Source organism: Siphateles boraxobius, unplaced genomic scaffold (genome assembly GCF_051911475.1).
Source record: "Siphateles boraxobius isolate OS27281-9 unplaced genomic scaffold, OSU_SipBor_1 19, whole genome shotgun sequence".
Taxonomy (NCBI): domain Eukaryota; kingdom Metazoa; phylum Chordata; class Actinopteri; order Cypriniformes; family Leuciscidae; genus Siphateles; species Siphateles boraxobius.
This window is the reverse complement of record NW_027508799.1, coordinates 18,238,985-18,259,233: the sequence shown is the minus strand read 5'-3', so window position 1 is coordinate 18,259,233 and position 20,249 is coordinate 18,238,985. Positions and strand designations below refer to the sequence as shown.

At 38.1% G+C, this 20,249-nt stretch overlaps 1 protein-coding gene across 50 annotated transcripts in view; it reads right to left on the bottom strand.

The window, feature by feature from the left end:
- celf2 (cugbp, Elav-like family member 2) overlaps nt 1-20,249 on the bottom strand; it is a 154,926-nt gene that overhangs the window by 56,675 nt on the left and 78,002 nt on the right. For all 50 annotated transcript variants that reach the window (XM_077234055.1, XM_077234050.1, XM_077234057.1 and 47 more), the window contains one exon: nt 1,313-1,509. In XM_077234055.1, coding sequence (XP_077090170.1) covers nt 1,313-1,509 — 197 coding nt within the window. The remainder of the gene's footprint in view (nt 1-1,312; nt 1,510-20,249) is intronic.

Here is a 20,249-nt window from a genome sequence, read left to right as displayed (position 1 = left end):
CTTGCGGGGGAGAAAATGGAAAACCAAAACCTTTTTAGAGAAATTCATTTCTAATTGGTGGACGCCACAGGCAAAGACAGTGCCAGAGAGACAGGCGGGAAGTTAACGCTCACCTTGCGACTTTGTTGGTGGAGAAATCTTTCAATACGGTCTAATTTAACAGCTGGAGCCACGCACAGACGACCTTTTCCTAAATGAAAATGGGTCTGAGTGGAGCTGAAGGCTAGCGGCGGCCATTACGGCCCAACGGCTGTGTCAGAGGCCTTGATGAAGCTGGTCCTGAGAGAGGCACTCTAACTGCAGCTAACTGAACTACAGGAGCACTCATCACCCCGTCTGAAAGCCAATCACACACCTCGGCTCTGACGGAGATACCCGTCGCAATGCCTGTGTGTGTGCGAGAGAGTACAGGACTTGAGTAATGCTCTCCCACTCGGCCCTGACTCATCCTCCATAAGAGCGAGAGGATGGGCGGCATTGTGAGCGTGTACATGCCATCTTCATCCTGTCTGAGTGTTAACAACTCCACAGAACCGAGGTTAACGCCTACGCTTTTGCACTATTCTGAAACCAGGCGAGCTACTTCGCTGTCTACCGCCTACAAAGGCACCATCGGAACCACAATGGAACATCATAAGTGACTATTTTGGAACATTACTGCAATCTAAATGATCATATTTATGAGGACGTGAACGGCACAACAACGTCGTAATGATCAGAAACTCTTCTCAGACTTCCGGAGTTTAGGCCGTGCATATTATAGAATCACATTGGAAGCTAACTGGCATTGATAATAATTGCACTTTAATTATTAATGTTGACGCTAATTAGTTTGTATGCATTTTACGAACTGTTTATGATGAATAAAGATAAAGCTAAAACAAAAGCTAACCAAGAAAACACACCCCATTTAGCCAGTGAATGATGAACCAGACTAGTGCGACCAAGCTACATTACCCATCATTCTCTGCAGCAGCGCAAGAATACATTCACCTTACAATATAGACTTAATTGCACACATGGCTGTTCACACGGGTTTTCCTTTCTTTTTCTTTGACCTTTGCATTTTGCAAAGTGCCCCTTTATGCTATTTTAAAGGTTCCTAATTTTGTTTTTAATTTTGATAGACTGGGAAAGAGAACGATTTGGATAGAGGATCCAAGGCAGAAACAGACAGAGAGGAAGTAACGAAGCAAAACAGGAAGCCAGAAACTAACACATTACATATGTGAGTAGGTTAACATGATGCAACATGACACCCTTGTGCTGTGATGGCGTGTGTGGTGCATTAAAGACAGGAAACGCACGCTACCTTTGCTCTGTGGTGGGTTCTGACTGCGATCTCGCAGTATGTTGATCTGGTAGACGGCTCCATACGGCTCAAAAAGCTCCTTTAACTCTTTCTCGGACCAGGAGCGAGGGATCTGACCCACAAACATCTTAATGGCGTCCGGATCAGGCTGGTCCGAGTGTTCCAGGGCGCCGTTCATCTTCCCAGCTGTACCGTTACTGTAGAGAGAGAGAGAGAGAAAACAAGTGTTATGGAGTGTAAACTAAGGGTACTTTTACACGACAATGATATGCTTAAAACCGAGAAGTTGTTCCTTTGATTTTTCCACGTACAGACGATACCGTTGTCAAAACTATCTCCATTCACGCGAAAATAACTAAAAACGCTGTATTCTGCTGCCAGGCCAGTAGATGGCGACAAAACACTATAGACTGAACGCGTAATACGTACGTGCATGACGTCATCGTTTTCAGAGATTCGCATTTTTGGTGTTTACACAGAGACTTGCACTTTGAAACCAGTTTTCAAAACCTTGCGTTTTCAGGCACCCAAAACGCCGTTGTTGTGTGAACGTTTTACGTTTTTAGTTAAAACCGGTGTCGTGTAAACAGCCCCTAAGTATACCGTGGTCTGAAAACACTGGAAGATAGTGAGTGAGAGAGGTTGGTCTCCAAGCTCACAGCAAGATCAAATTTGGGCCGGACAGATCGACAACTGCTCCTCATTAGAGCAGGAAGACACAGAGACACAAATGCTGATTAAAATCACAACAGTGCTATTACACTCAGCATGAGTGCTGTATTGTTTGTGTGTGAGTGTGTTGATGTTGTGTTTACAGTCCTGAGCAGGTACATCTGACCCTGTTCTGGGTTCAATAAGTTCAATTACAATAAAAATAAATATTTGAATGTGTTCCCCTTTTTTGATAAAAACAAAAAATGTTTTCAGGACATTTATAATGGGGGCCTATTAGGCAAGCATTGCACATTATAAATGTACACAGTGTTTTGAAAAGTATCATCAAAAGGCTTTAAGGCTTTAGCTTTTGTTACTATGAGATCATTGTGATGAACTTGCTTACCAAACTTGTCTGTGCAACATTATACATAATTTGTCAAATCACGTCATGAAGATGTAAAATGAGGATGCCCCATAGACTTCCATTGTAAGTGAATTACTGAAACACAATTTAGGTTTGTTTATACAAACTGAGAGACGAGTCTAAATAGTTTTAACGGTATGTCACAAATGCTGTCCATAAAGCTTCAACGTGAACTGAGCTCAGAATTTTGCCATCTTCAGCGACTGACTTTACCAGAATTTAACAAACTCGTGACACGATAAAATTGGCTGAGCTGAGTCAGGGTGCGATACAGATCTGTGTGACCCCTAGACACCCATGATGCTGGTTCAACGGGTTCATGAGGAATTTCTTGTCCTTGTTTTAGTTCCAGATGAAAGCACTCAAAGAGAGAATTATCCCCCCCTACACACACACACACACACACATTCACAAAGTTCCACATTTCCTTTTTTTCCCAGCTTACAAATAACAAAACGAGTGAACAAGCCTGAACAAACTAGAAAAATCATTGACTGTCTACTCAATTTTATTTCAGCTTGGGTTTGCTGATTGAAGGCCAACCTGCCTGCTGCCCTTCAACTGATATGAAAATAAACAAAAATCTAATAAATAAATACTTCTATCCTCAGTAAAGAAGTGTAATAATTTCCTCATGAGACTAATTATCGCACTAAACATTCTGTGTGGAAGCCTTCTCCGCCTGTTTCAAGATAACTGCTCAAATTTCTTCCCTTCCAAACATGCATCACTCCAAGGACATTTTGACATGAATTAAGCTCTATTCTCTGTAAAAGCAGAAGTGATTTCTTTTCTCAGTAAACTGTGCCAGTCTCTCCGTTTCATGAAAAGCTCATGTTCTTGAGGAAATATATAGATTTCAGTAACTAAAACAGATTTGAGGAAAAGATTTTTAATAGATATATACTTTTGTTACATGCGATTAATCGTGATTAATCGTTTTGACAACACTATATACTCAACTATATATATAAAGAGAAACTAAGCTATAAAAAGGCCACTGAGAAATCAAAATTATGACAATTAATAAATAAATAAAGGAGGGAGATATTTCTCCCTCAATATTTTTTTTAACTTTTTTTTTTAAAAGCAATATACTTTTATAATTTTTAATTTTATTAATACATGAATGTCAATATGTTAAAATCACATTAAAAATGCCATTTATCAATTGAAGTACTGTATTGAAGTATCAAACAACTACTATTTTTAGTTTAAGAAACAAATATATATGTATAAAACTAGCATTATGCTGTAAATGTACTCACAATGTTAAGGTAAAAACGTTTTAAAAAGGTACACAAGTGTAGAATACGTTGACTAAAACAATTACCCAGCACACAAATCGTCTGAATCCATCCTGAGGCCTGTATATGAATATCAGTACTCTGGCTGAGTTTATACATGAACTACACATTTACAGATTAGAAGTGAAAACAGCCATGAAGAAACATTCACAAACTCTCATTTCCCTTTTAAGGCGATGAAGTGATTTGTCATTCTATTCAAAAGAACAAGGCCTAGAGTTAAAGAGCAGCAACAGATAAAGAGAAAAGGTTGGAGGTAGAGAGAACAGACACCGACCTCTGGACTCGATTCATCCATCTCTTGCAGAAGGACCCTATTCTCTCCGCGGAGACGCCCAAATCTTTGATCGACTTAAAGGACATTTCTGCATGCGCCGCGAGAAAAAGCCGCCCGCTCGGGTCCCCACGGCAACCGCTGCTCAGCTACCCCCACCCCAATAAATCCCCCCGGCAGTTACCACAGCGATAAGGGTGCCCCTTTGCCACAGATCAAAAAGCAATAATGGCGGAAAAAGCGAGCATGACACAGGCACGAAGGCCAAGAGCCAGAAACTCACTCTGATACACAGAGAGAGGGATGGGACTGCGAGTGTCAGGGTGTTGTGCGTGTATGTGTGCGCTTGTGTGTCACAATTAGTAATTGTTTCGTTCGACAAGGCTCGACTGCAGGAATACAAAGGCACAAGTCACAGGAAGCCTGTAACAGTGTGCTGTAGTGCACTCGCACACACTGGCCTGGGGTTGGGAATCAAGAACCAGTTCTATAAAAAAGAAAAATTAATTTCGAATTTAAATTAATTTCATGACATTCAATTTTCAGTTCTTGGAAATGATGCATGCTTAGACGGAACACTACAATGAAATACTTAAATGTGTGTAATGCAATTACAGCAGGGTTTATTATTAATCAACAATGAATCCTTATGTGGAATCATGCATTCCTTACAATTCCCTGCAAAGGACTAAAGGCCTGTTCACACCAATGACGATAACTATAAAGATCATCATAATGATAACTATGTTAGCTTTCACACCATTAGAAAATATCGTTCTGTTTATTATAAGTTTTGTAACTTATAGTTTTGTCGTCTGCCAATCCTCGAGCTTTATAAAGTCGGATGGATTTTCATTGGTTGTCATTGTTTTTTCGTTCATCAGCTGTATTTTTTTTTAAATAGTTGATCCATTGTAGTGCTATTCTTTTAAATTGATATCTTTTTTTGTTTTCATTAAACTTATCATCCTTGGTGTGAACAGGCCTCAAGGAGAGAAGCCACTGACAGTTTAAACACATTGTCCTTTATTTGGACCATCTTTCTTTCACTCATCTGTGCTGACAAGGTAGAAGGAAAAAGAAACAGACACAAGGTGAAAATAAAAGTGTTGTGTGTGTGTGTTTGTCTGTCTGAATGTAAGTCCTGAGGCTTAGATTAAGTTGTCAAGTGGATCCACTACTGCCATAGCATTCTATCTCTCTCTCTCTCTCTCTTCCTTTCTACCCACTTCCCTCTCAATTTGAGTCAATTGTCTGCCTTAATGGCTTAACTAGACCTTCCATCAGCCTGGGCTGCTCTTAAGGTGTGTGTGGGGGGATTGCTGATGTAAGGAACTCTGATAGGCCGCAGGCTCTCACACACACACACACACACTCACTCACTCATGTACTTACAAGCAAGCACAATAACACTGCAAGCCAGCAAGGCAATCATTTGTGCATCTAAAGACGGCCTGGTTGGTTACATAAACGCAATATAACAAATTATGGTTGGAGCACTTCACATTTTCATCTGTGTGGCTATAATAATTTTACAGACTGCGTGCATATATCAATTTGTGTTATTCGGTGTTTAAAACGCTTCATCTGTGTGGCTAGTTAAAGTATGTGGACCTGGACATCTACAGTAAGAGAAATATAATAAATAAATACAGTTATATAAAGGTACAGTTGTTAACGGTGTCACGGTGGGCTGATAGGTAACGAAAAGATGAAAAAAAAATGCAAGTAGACTGTGAAAACGAAGCTAATTTGGATACAAAATCCCTCTCCAACCCATTCCACACACATTAGTTGACAGGCAGCTGGGGGGGAAGTCACAAACCTGTAATTTCCTCGGTTTAAAAAAAGCACAGCTGACAAGTGTGTGTGTGTGTGTGTGTGTGTGTGTGTGTGTGTGTGTGTGTGTGTGTGTGTGTGTGTGTGTGTGTGTGTGTGTGTGTGTGTGTGTGTGTGTGTGTGTGAAGGAGAGAGTGAGAAAGAGTATGAAAAACGTGATTTTTACTTATTTTTCCAATCATCACTAGAAGTTAACACCGCCTGTCTGACAGCTGTGCTGTGCTGTGGTATCTCTCTCTCTCTCTCTCTCTCTCTCTCTCTCTCTCTCTCTCTCTCTCTCTCTCTCTCTCTCTCTCTCTCGCTGGCGACAGGTGATGCTTTAATTCCACTCATCAGTTAAGCTTTATGATCCTAATTAATCTCATTGGTCATAAAAACAAGGCGTTCTGCTCCGAGCGCTGAAAAATACTCAATCCATCCACACTTAATAGGGAAGATTTATCTCTGTTTCTCCATGGTTCATTTATCGCTTTATTTCTCAGTCTTTCTTTAAACGTGTCATAATTCAGGGCTTGTCAGTCACGTTTATGATGGTGAAACCATCCGTTCAGTGACCCTGTATGCTAAATGTCCCATTTGGTGTCAAATGCGTGATAATTAAATATTTATAACTGAGACAGTTCGTTCTGCCATTTTGTTTTAGCACATTATGGCTTTGTCTAAAAACCTAGTGAGCTGCCTTGTACGGCAGCGTAAGATTGTACAAATAATCGAATCGTACACAATTAGTTATCACTGGAAAGTAGAAACGTTCAAAATCGTACCCATTTTTGGGCATCCTTGTTACGTACAGACATCCATATTATCGAATGGATTTATGAGGCTCACAGATACATCTTAACGTTCAAACTACATATTTTGGGTGTCGTGGGGCCATATGAGCATTTAAACAGTAACATTTTTTGGCCATCACAGTTTGTTTGAACAATCAAATAATTTTGGGTACATATTTTTTAGGCATTGAACATTCCAGTCGTACACTTTTTTGTGAGGGGGGCTTCATAGGCACATATAAATGTTTAAACCGTACACATTTTCTGGGCAACAAAGCCACGTACCAACATTCAAAAAGTGCATATTTAGTCATTGAAGGCTGTGAAAACGGTAATAATGTTTTTGAGCCATTGTGTATGAATACTGAAATCATAAACTCTTTTTTTTCCGGTATCATAGGCACAACGTTTAAATGTCCCAATTTTTGAGCAACATAGGCATGTACCAACATTCAAAATGTATACGTTTTTGAATACACGTACAAACGTTACACATTTTGGCATTGAAGGCTGTGCGAATGTTGTATGATGTGCCAACGTTAAACTCGTACTTATTTTAAGCCATTGTAGGCCATACAAATATTATAATTTTAGGGGTATCATAGGCACATATGAAAATTACAACTGTATGCATTTTTTGGGCAAAGTAACCACATGCCAACGTTCAAAAAGCATTTTTTTTGCATTTAAAGGCTTTGCAAAAATTGTGTTAATGTTCAAACCGTACACATTTTTTTTTACCATCACAAGCTGTACGAACATTTTAATTGGGCATAGACTAATATGAACATTTAAACCATACACATTTTTGGCCATCATATGCCCACACAAACATTAAAACTATTTGTTTTCATTGTAAGCTTTGCGAACATTTAAAAAATATACATTATTGGGTGTTGAAGCCACGTACATGCTTTCAAATTGCATTGGGCATCATCAAAATGTTCAAACTGCTTTAAAACCTGTCAATGTTCAATCGTATGATGCCCAAAAAATAGGCAGCTTACTAGGATCTGAAACAGCCAATGATATGCATTTGTCCTTTCATTTGTCCTGACCAAGGTAAGTAGACTTACACACACACACACACAAATGTCACACATCAAGGTCAGTCAGGCAGTGTGACTCCAGGAAGATATTTCCTGTCATCATGTTCGTCAACTGTCAGGATAGATGTCAAACTCTGAATATATTTAGAAAAAATAAAATAATAATCACCTGTATACATGATCATCACATACAAAGTCAGTTGACAACAAAGAAAACCTTACAAAATAAAAAATAAGAATTTTTCAAGGTCTGAGCGGAGATATTTCCAAGCAGTCAAAATCACACAGCCAGAAAAAAATGCCAGCTTAACCGCGAAGAATGACAGGCATCGGCGCGTGCGAGCGAGCGCATGTGTGAGATGTACAAAACTGTTCTGTTAATCACTCCACTTGTTAAAAGTGTGAAGGGGAGGTGGGTGCTATAGACGTTTCCATGGTAACTCTTGAAACGCGAGAAGCCGATGTGATAAATGTCACACTTGCTAATGAAGCAGCGAGCTGGAGAGATGCTGTCTTTCTGCGCTAACGAGGAGACGCGCACACACAAGCCGTAAAAACACAATAACAGCCTTGATTTATCCAGAAACATTTTAAACTCGCTCCATGAAAACTGCATTACTTCAATTTAAAATGACGACCCCACCAGACCACTTACTGATGTATACTATTTCTAAATGGATGAGCTAAAAAAAAAATTAAAAAAAAAAAAAATACTCTGGGGTCTGAACAGTTTTATTGAATTTTTCATAGCCGGTAAATCATAAAAATGACAAGAAATCAAAATTGACCTTATTTACTTTCTTGATAAATGTCCCTTGTCTTATTCTGTGCAATTCATCGATGCGTGATGGTTTGAAGAACAAGAGTTTTCATATTTTTCCTCCACAAAAACTTTCTATAAATGTATCTTGATGAAATTAAGGCAATATGGGCAGTGGAAACAGTCCAAACTAATAATATTATATAGCCTTACAATCATAAGTCAATCTAATTTGCGATGGAAAACAAGCCCTTCATTATTATTATTATTATTATGACAATTTTGGCCAATACCAATAACCGATAACTCTTTATATTTGAAAGCTGATAACCGATATATTGGCCGATAAATCTAAATCAACAAAATGACACTCATTTTGTTTTCAGATAAAATTATTTATTCAAAACTACATTAAACGTGCAATTCATACTGTATATACAAATACTTGAATACAGATATTCTATGATGTTTATTAAGTTTTGAATTAAGATATTTTAGATGAAATCAGAAGGATCTGTCCTAATATAAAATATTTATTATAGGAATAAAAAATAAAAATAACATAAAACCTTTTGTAGTTTGGCATAATATTTTGACAGACAGACAGACAGACAGACAGATAGATAGATAGATAGATAGATAGATAGATAGATAGATAGATAGATAGATAGATAGATAGATAGATAGATAGATAGATAGATAGATAGATAGATAGATAGATAGATAGATAGATAGATAGATAGATAGATAGATAGATAGATAGACAGACAGACAGACAGACAGACAGACAGACAGACAGACAGACAGACAGACAGACAGACAGACAGACAGACAGACAGACAGACAGACAGATAGATAGATAGATAGATAGATAGATAGATAGATAGATAGATAGATAGATAGATAGATAGATAGATAGATACACAGGAAGACAGATAGATATTTCATTGACCCACATACTAAACAAAACAATACACTTTAACAGCACTGGCATGCTTTATGACAAAATACTAATTTTTTATCACTAACTAATATTGCAGTGAATATTAAATAATCAAATTAAAGTAATACATTGTTTTAAAGACTTACTAAATATAACGATAAACGCAATATAATTAAGAACGGCCAACAGTGGACATCTATTGTCAGAAAATATCAGTCAACGCGATTATTAGTCTCTATTTTATTTTGATTTTGTGGTTCTTTTCCACCCTTTCCATCACACAAACTAATCTATCCTAAATAAGTGTGTACGCAGAATTCCCATCCTCTTACAGAGAGCTGGAACAAAGCAGCCGTGTTTCCTTGCAAATGTTTATGGACTGAAGTGCTTATGAGGAAAAGTGCTCCGCAAATGACACTACACACTGCGCACTTAAACTCGCGGCTCCAAGCACTTTTGCTGCTGAAAGCTGCTTGAGTGGAAATCTGAGGCAACAGTGTGACAGGATTGCCAAAATCCTGAAGACACTACCAGGATTTTTTATTGCCTCCCTGTTGCTATGGAAACCGGGTGGAGCTGGGGTCGAGCGACTGATGATGCTGCGAATGGCTGAGTCGGGCCGTCCGTTCATCTCCAAAAGACACACACACACACACCCACACACACTCACAGAGAGAGAGAGAGAGACACAGGACGCTGTGTTATGGGCTGTCATCCAGTACTAGAGGGGTTTGACTCGGGTGTCAGCATGCATGTCGAGCTGTGTGTGTGTGTGTGTGTGTGTGTGTGTGTGTGTGTGTGTGTGTGGGCTGGCAGGCATACAGCAGGTGCAGAAGGTGGAGTATATCAAACATCAGGAGCAATCATAATGACCAGAAGTTGGACCACCATCAAACTTCTACAGGTCAGCAAATCCTGGCCCGTGGCTCACCTGTTGTGTGTGTGTGTGTGTGTGTGTATTTGTGTACAGAACATCTGGACAGTAGGTCCTTCATCTGACAACAACTCATCTGCTCACCTGTTTCACTCTCAATTCTTCTCTATCACCCTTTCATTTAATTTACAGTCTGTTAATCTCTTAAATAACCTCTGAAACGATTGGAAGTTTGAACACAGGGCCCATTTTCACAGCTTGAAGCTCCAAAGATCCAAAATGAAAATTTAGTCACATCTTCTAATAAAAAGTTTTATTTTTGGTTCAGAAAACCCTATTAAAAACAGTTTTTATGCGTACACTTCAATTTGGGGACCCCAGTGGTGCAAATATTATGCACTTCACCATTATAGACACATTCGCAAAAGACTTTGTTGAAATAAATGGCATTTTAATTAAAATGTATTGTTTTGTTTAGTGGGTCAATGAGAAATAAGAGGGATCAAGATAAAAGAAAGGACACATCTTTTAAAATCTATTTTAAAACATGCATGCCAGGATCTTAAAAATGCATTCTTTGTGTTCACACTGGAATTTTTTTATAGCGTTTTATAAACAAAATTGGAAAATTTTATACATCAACAAAAGTTTAAATTAAAGTGACTTAAAATGTTATGTGGTGTAAATCATCAAATATAAAGTAGTAGCATTCGCCTAACACCTTGAATATATGTGAGTGTACACATCTTAATCATTTTTTTAAATGTTTCAAATACATTTTTCAAGTTAAAAAGTAGTTTTTTTTACACAAATATCATGAATTATTCACTGAGAAATATCATTATATTGTTTGTAGAGAGTCATACAACAACCTATCTATCTATCTATCTATCTATCTATCTATCTATCTATCTATCTATCTATCTATCTATCTACAGTTTCTAACTATATTCAGTATCTATCTATCTATCTACCAAAAGATTATGCCAAACTACAAAAAATATCGAAATGATTTTAAATTCAAAACGTAATAAACAGCATTGAATATGTCTATTCAAGCATTTGTGTGCATGAAATGCACTTTTAATCTAGTTTTGAATAAATGATTTTATCTGAACAAACAAAATGGGTGCCATGTCACTGACCCATGTGGTTTGTACAAATGCTGTGGTTCACCCCAGAGTTCCCTGTTTACTCTTCTCTAAACAGCTCCTTTCTAAACAGAGAGAAGATTATTTGCACAAAATACTACAGATTGCCGCGCACAAAAGAAAACATTTGATTTGCTCCAGTGACACGTGGAGTGAAATTACTCCTGCTTGTGAACTAAACCACAATGCATGCCTTCAATCGTCGGCAAAACGCAGAACAGATGAGCTGTCTTTCCTCAGAGGAACGAGTGCGCCGCGCTCCCTCCGTTCGGTCATGTCTTCCTCTCAGCAGGTGCTTCCATTCTTAGGACATTCAGACCCTTCCAGATGCCTTAATTAGACCGGGCCTAACTTCCATCACGGCTCGCCAAATACTACACGCTGCTAGAGCGATCATTTAAAAAAACGTATGGGAATGGAGTAAAGCATGTTGGTCTAATTCAAAAGCGTCAATAAACGAAATGAACAAAGCTGTTTCTTCACCCATGCTGTGCAGTAGCACGTATTTCCCTGGGCGCCGTAGATGTATCAGGCCGATGAGTCACGGAAGGATTAACCAATGCCGTGAGCTAGTCTTTCACGGCCTTATTGTTCTTCCTCCCTCCGCTTTTAATTCCCTTCGTCTGTCATCAGTGGCGAGGAGCGCCACATATCTCGCATCTCCATTTGTCAAAAACAACCGGCGAAAAGATGTGCGCTAACTGCCAGTCAGCATCTGTGTGGAACTTTCAGGAGCGACTAGTTTTGCAGACAAACACAAGTTCTCCCATCAAGCCGTTTATTAGGGAGGTGTGTAAAAATGCGCCGAAGTTTCATTAGGGCGAATTAGGGGAGGTGTTCATTTTCATTACCGTTTATGGGACGGAAAAACACCGTCATTAACGTCTGAACAGATGGCGGAGACGAAATTAGATGGTTCTCCTTTCGCAAGAACCACCTCCGTGTTTTCAGGCTCGTCTGTGAGGAGAGAGCGATGCTTTCAGGAGAGGAAGTAGAGGGATAGGGGAGGGAATAAACGCACACGCAGGGCGAAAAGAAAAGACAACATGCGAGTAATAAAATAAACAGCGGTAAGCGAGCTTGACGGGATTGAGCTCTGGTGAGCATGAGCAGGCCAAATTACTCTGGCGAGGACTACAGCTTCACACACACACACACACACACACACACACACACACACACACACACACACACACACACACACACACACACACACACACACACACACACACACACACACAGAAACACACACACACACACACACACAATGCTATGACCCAAAGAGAATGAAAGCGCTCTGAACATTTGGCTTCAGAGGCCGTAGCCGAAAAGCACCATATGCTGACAATATGTCAGCGGGGAACCAAGTACACACAGACACACACACACACACACACATACACAGTACATCTCCTATCTCTCCACCAGTGATGTAATAAGCACTGATGCTTACGTACCAGATAAATAAAATGTAACAACATAGTCACTGAAGAAAAAAAGAAAAATGTGACCAGAAACAATTACTTAGAATCCATGAAACAGATGTAAAGTAGCCGGCCCATGAAATGAACCAGGTTTAATTGGATCTAAATGTAGGAAAACTGACAGAAAACAGCTCAGATTTACAGTCACAATTCAAACACGACTCCAAATACTGATTTTCTTATAGTACTTAGTTCAAACACATGCAGTAATTACTTGAAATTTTCAAATGATAAAAATGAGAAGGTCAGACACTCAAGTTGTGTGTGTATCGGAGCCCCTAGCTGCATCTGAGATAGTGATAAGTGTGTGTGTGGTATAGGTGCATGTCGGTTGTGTTTGTGTCTCTTTATCCATGGCCCAGCGCGTCCGAATGGAAGAGAGGAGAAAGACTGCGCACTCGTCTAAACGCCACATTGATCTTTCGCTCGGAGAATTCAGACAACCACATTGGGATTCAACATCAGAGACTGCACTGAACACAGACAGCAGATTACAGCCGCTGACGGAGCGTGTGCACGTGTTAGCATGCGAGTGTGTGTGATATGGACCTGGATGGTCTAAATATAGAAATCTATTCCATTATAATCCCATTATCTCGTTAACAGAGCGAGCAACAGACATTATCAGCAGAATAAACGTATCGTACAATATATCTCACACACAAACACCAAGATGGTCTGTACCAGTGTTTATGTACCACTTTTTATTTTTCTTAAATTTGAGCAAAAACTGGGGCAAGACTCTATAATTGCTCTTTTGAGCTGGTTATGTTTATTTGATCAACCTAAACTGATTCCACACGATAATGCTGAATCAAACTACGATTTAAAACTGATTACAAAAACAAACATATAATTGCGCAAGCATTGGAATTTGACATAATTCTTCCAGAAATAAAAAAAAAAATCTGAGCTGTTCGAAAAAAACGGATGATCAGACAAAGAGGAAGAACTGCTGAACAATGACAAGTAGGAGTAAAACTAAAATAAAAATAGCTTTACCTTACATAATCTGAGGATTTTTTTAGTGACTTTGTTTTATCCACTGGGATCTATTTGAACTGTTTTCCAGGATGTTATTGGTTAATACTATTACTAATACACAATACATTAGCTAATACATTTTAATGAAAGATTATTAAGCATTTTAACATTCACTGAGGAAGAAAATGGGGTCGCTTTTGATTTCATGTTGTCTAGTGGAAGTCAAGAGTGAGCTATATATAAGGGACTGCAGTGGCCCGGGAGGGAACAAGGAATGAAAGGAAGAAAAAAAAAAGAGGAGAAAAGAAAGATGAGAAGAAGCATTCATGGATTAATCCAGCAGACAGATCACAGCACCTCCGTTCCTGTCGGCTCTCTCCTGCTAAATGTTTCATAAACCTTATTCAGTGTGTGCATATGTGTGTGATCCACAGAGAGGTCTCTATTAGACTGAATCATTTCTCCACAGAGTGCCCACAAATCTCACGGTTATTCGCGCTTGTAGTGCATATGACATCAAAGTGAAGCATGCAAATATTTCTCTGTGTGTGTGTGTGTGTGTGTGTGTGTGTGTGTGTGTGTGTGTGTGTGTGTGTGTGTGTGTGTGTGTGTGTGTGTGTGTGTGTGTGTACTCTGGCCTGTTCAATGTGCTCATAATTAAGCGTGCTGTGTGCTAATTGAAGGTCTATAAATCGGCATCTTGGCCCTGGGCTCAAGGTCAGGCACCTGTACGGCGCTGCTGATTGGGATCAAACTGTTTTCGCGAACGCTACTGAATTACAAAGGTACACGTAAATACAATACCGGCAGCTGGCTCAAAACGGTGTTTCGGCACTCGTGTCCGTTGAAGACAGGTCTCGATTAATGAGGTCTCAATTCAAAAGGGCTGCAGGCAATTATTAACCATCAAACGCACGCAGGCATCCGCACGTCAGGTCAGAATGACAAACAAAAGACCCAGAAGAAAAGCAGATGTGTACGAGCCCGGGACAGATGGGACTGAAAGAGGGCTGAAAACACGTCTTTCTTAGGCAGATGTGTGTTAGAGAGCGGATGAGCGTGGGAAAAGATGTAGTGATTGGGATGGAGCGGTGCCGAGGTGCATAGAGGGATCAATGGGATCGACTAGAAAGCGCTTCCTTAAAAGTAGTTAACTCACAATCTCGCCATAGGCTATATGTAAAAATTTCATTCTCTCTCTTGTGGGAAACTTCTATCTTACTTTTGTGCATTAGGACAAACCCATAATTTTGATTTGCAATTTACCTTACAGGGAACATAAAATGGCATTTGCAATAATGTGACATAGCAAACAGCATAATTATTACTGATTTATTGACTAATATACTGTATATATATAAATTGTTCATATAAATTGTTCAAAAATCATCATATTAGAATGATTTCTGAAGGACCATGTGTCACTGAAGACTGTAATATTATTACAGTCTTCAGTGACACATGGTCCTTCAGAAATCATTCTAATATGATGATTTATTATCAATTTTGGAAACAGTTGTGCTGCTTGATATTTTATTTTATGACCTGTGATACTTTTTTCAGGATTATTTGATGAATAAAAAGTTTAAAAAAGAACAGCATTTATTTAGAATAGCAATATTTTGTATTTTGTAGGTCAGTCATTTTTTTCTTTCTTTTTTTTGTTGAAAGAATATAATACTTTTATTCAGCAAGGATGTGTTATATTGACAAAAAGTGATAGTATATATTTATATTGTTAGAAAAAAATTCTATTTTAAATAAATGCTGTTACTGTTAACTTTTTATTCATCAATGAATCCTGAAAAAAGTACAACAGGTTCCAAAAAAATGTTTTTTTGGCAATATTAAGCAGCACAACTGATCCTAAATTGATAATAAATCATCATATCAGAACGATTACTGAAGGATCATGTGACACTGAAGACTGAGTAATGATGCTGAAAATTCAGCTTTGCATCAGGGAAATAAACTATATTTTAAAGTACATTAAAATAGAAAAGCATTATTTTAAATTGTTTCACAACATTGTTTTTGATCAAATAAATTAAAAAAACTAAAAATAGTAATGTTTCCAAACTTATAAACAATATAACCATTATATATATATATATATATATATATATATATATATATATATATATGTACACATATATATATACACTTTTTTAACAATGTATACAATAATATAATATAATAATAGATCAGACAAGCCTCTTTATAAGACAGTCTATAAGCAAAGTTACCACGCAAGTCGCTACCTGTGAACATCCAGAGCATCCAACACCAACGAGCCTGTCTGTTCTCTCTAGCCAATCAGCGTTGAGCATCGATCTATCCATCTCCTCCCCGAGATCTGCCACATTAAATTGACCTCCGCCCTGAACTTCACACCGCCGTCAATCAATAGCTACATTTCCCCCGAGCGTCTCAACCTTAGCTCAGAATGACAGAAGCATCTACAATCTGAGACAAAGAGAGCTCCAGTAGAGTACATCAGCTTTGACTTTCAGATCAGTGAAGAAGGCCAGAGACAAAGAAGAAAAACAGAGGGACAGAGATTGACGAAGTGATTAGCCAGATGCGCAAGACTGTTCTATACATCACCGATCTTTAGGGTTAAGAACATTTGCTCGACATGTGTGCCTGCATTACCACACAGTTTCTATGGGTAACCGGCATGGGGACCATCACCATGACAACAAATGTGTTTCGTCACCCTTTAAATTGAATAATGCTAAGTGTCTCCATTCAATTAGCAACCTTCTCATATATCTGGGTTCTCTCTCTGTGTGTGTGTGTGTGTGTGTGTGTGTGTGTGTGTGTGTGTGTGTGTGTGTGTGTGTGTGTGTGTGTGTGTGTGTGTGTGTGTGTGTGTGTGTGTGTGTGTGTGTGTGTGTGTGTGTGTGTGTGTCTGTGTGTGTGTGTAAAAACAGAACGGGTTATGCTAAAGCAACAGCTGTAGGCTGTCTACTGCCAACATACGCAAGTCCGGAAAGTCACCTGTAAGAGAAAAAAAACAAGACTTGCATATCCATGGCCACATTTTTGCAATTCGTCCACTCGGTTTATAAAACATCCCCACAGATTCTTAAATTGTTTCCTCGGATTATCAAATCGCGTCCCCACAATTTTCCACAGATTTGTAAACAGATTTTTCAATCCGTACCTACAAATTCATTCACAAATTCATTCAAGGGTGACAGTGTCCATCACCACCAAAGACCAAGGTTTTTTTCTTTTTGTCCATACAATGAAAGTCAATTCAGTTCAACGTTGTTTTGGACCCCATTCACTTTCACTGTTTGGAAAAGAAAAGCAAGGACATCCTTCAAAATATTGTCCGCAGAAGAAATAAATGCATAGAGGTTTGGAATTGCACAAGGATGAGTAAATAACAACAGTATTTCACTTTTTGGGTGTACTATCCCTTTAAATTACTGCTAGGTAGGCGACTCACTAGGTTTGAAAAGTGGGACGTAGCTTGTGTGAAAACTTGCATTTACTGGGAGATGTTTACGTGACTAAATGAGGACGCACAAGTGCACAAAGATACACGCAAAGAATCTGACAGAGAGCTGGGAGGCCGTCCATTCCTTTTACTGTCTATGTGTGTGAATATGCAGAAAGGTCAAAAACCAGCTGGACTGCATACATGTATGGGAGTTTATGTGAGTGTGTGTTCTTGCAAAAGGTCAGCGTCCTAAAACTGCCACTCAACAGGGGGCTTGACTTAAGCACAACTCGTGCCCAGGAGATAGGTTACACTGTACGATTATAGAGTTCTGCTTTACAATACAAGGGTTATTCATTTTACTCTGTACCAGAGAGAAGCATGTCCATTAAAAACAATGCTCAATTATGTTCAGTGTTCCACAATATTGATGTATTCAACGAGAGAGAAAGAGGTAGTCTGACTGACGGGTCATGGAAAGGTTAAAACGTTTTTGGATTTTGAAATCTATGGTTGGGAATCAAGATTTCATTCTTTTTTGTATTTTTAAAACATTGGAATAAAATGAGTTGGTTCTGATAACATTCCTCTAATGTTTGATTTGTTCCACTGAGTAATATAAATAAATACATATTTAGTCAGTGATGTTAAAATAGTTTCCAAATAAATCTGTAATAAAATAAATTAAAATATAAATATATGATATAAAACGTAAACCTAAAATAACAAGTCAAAAATTTGAAATGTTACCTCTGCAAATTGAAGTAGTAAAATGAGTAAAAAAGAAAAAAGAAATAAATAAAGCTAAAAAGAAATACAAAAATTAAAAATGACAAAAGCACATTGCACATTTACTAAAATTAACTTAAAACAGTAAATATAAAGTAAAAAGCAAAAATATGAATAAATACCATACGTATAATATAGCATATATATATTTAAAATATTAATAAATACTATAATAGTGTATAAATAATACTAAAATAACACTTATATATATCATGTTTTCCAGCTCCTTACAAGTTTACAGTATGAACAATGTGGTGAGAAAGAAATACTGTGTGCTGGAAAGGTACTAAAATAATCTTTGATAGGACTGGCTATGTGGAATCGGAAAGCAGAATCATTACATTTCTGACAATTCCATTCCTAAACAAAACGTCAATTTGAGAGCAAAGACTAGCACTCACAGCTGTGAAAAAGCTTTCGTCCTTAAAACATTACGATTAACCAGAACTGCAGTACTGCCAATCTCAGCAAAGCATGACACCACTGCTTTCAAAACTTGGGGAACTTATGATCCGAATGAAAAACAGTGTAAAGACGTTCCTGCAACTCATGCGACACCCGAATCTGGACAACATCATATTTGACAGAAATTACGGGCAATGACAAGCCATTTTTTTTAATGAATGTGTGTGTGTGGGTATTTGAGTGAGTGCTGATGTGACATTTTGAAGTGTTAATTTGACACGTTTTAAACATGGCTTCAGCATTAATCAAGCCACACAAATTACCTTGCATTAGAGAAGAGTCGGCAATTATAACAGCAAGGAATAAGCTATCAACTCACTGGGGGACTGAGCGACAACACACACACACACACACAGAGAGAGAGAGAGCAACACTCCTTTATATCATATAAAACTCAGAAGAAGAACCGCATCAGAGCGCTACACACACTCATTAAAGAGGTCACACGTGATTCAGCAAGAGTTTAAAACGGCAAACACAGCGATGAGATATCATTAGAGATATGTACGTTAATAACACATACCCAACCAGTCTCAAAATTAAGAAAGACCAGAGAAAACCTGGTCAGCTCTGTTGCAAAGAGATGTCTCTATGTCTAGTGCCTACATAGGTAACTGCCTTGTAAGGGAGCAACCTAACTGAAATGGAACCTTAAGTGACTGATTTGCAAAACTCCATATGAGCAATGACTCAGAGATATACACCGATATAAAAATTCCAGCTGGTAATTATTTTCATGTTATTGCCGATTAATGGCGGATATATATATATATATATATATATATATATGATGTTATAAATAAATATATGTTATATATAAATATGATGTTAGTATGTTGCTAAGCTAATAGCTTGACACTCTAACAAACATGAATAGTGGGGAAAATGGACCATTTTAACAAGAAATAAATATATTCCTGCAAATAGCACTACACATGAAATGCAAGGAAGCTTTGACGGTCGATTCAAATAAAATATTGTGTTAGCATGTTGCTAAGCTAATAGCTTGATATTCTAATAAACATGAAAATCTTATAAATGAGCATAATGGAACAGACTTTGCTTTTATACTGATCCTATGATACCAACACGTAAGTTTAAAATATTCTAACAGACCACCCAGCATGAGTTTTTCAAGGCGACCGTTATTTAGAACCTGTCACTTTAATGTTTCCATGGTGACGCATCATTGCTTGTCACGTGACACAACGCAACCACAACATGGCGCTGAATGAATGATGATCTGATTTTATGTCATTTTTCATTTTTTAGTCAAAATATTCACAAATGTATTAGCTATAGCATGAAACACTGATATTCTGATTGTCAAATATGTGCAAGTGGATGCGTTTTGTTGTTTAAACACCTTCATAACGATAGCGTTAGTTGAGCTGTATGCGCGATGGGCGGCGCCATGTTAGTTTGTTTCACAGTTCAGATGATCGGATCTGTTGGATTTACAACACGTCAATTCTTCCACTTGTCACGAAATACATGAAAGTAAGTGGCCGGTGAACTGGGAGAAGAATAGGGTAAAATGTAAAGCTACTTACACAATGTGTATCTGATATGAATAAAACATGTTGTCTTATTATAATGGAAATTATTATTATTGCCGCTTCCATAGTCACCAGTGTGTATTTTACAAACTCAAAATCATTGTTTTGCTAGTACTAATATGTTTTTAAATGTCTGAAACCTAAAATAAAC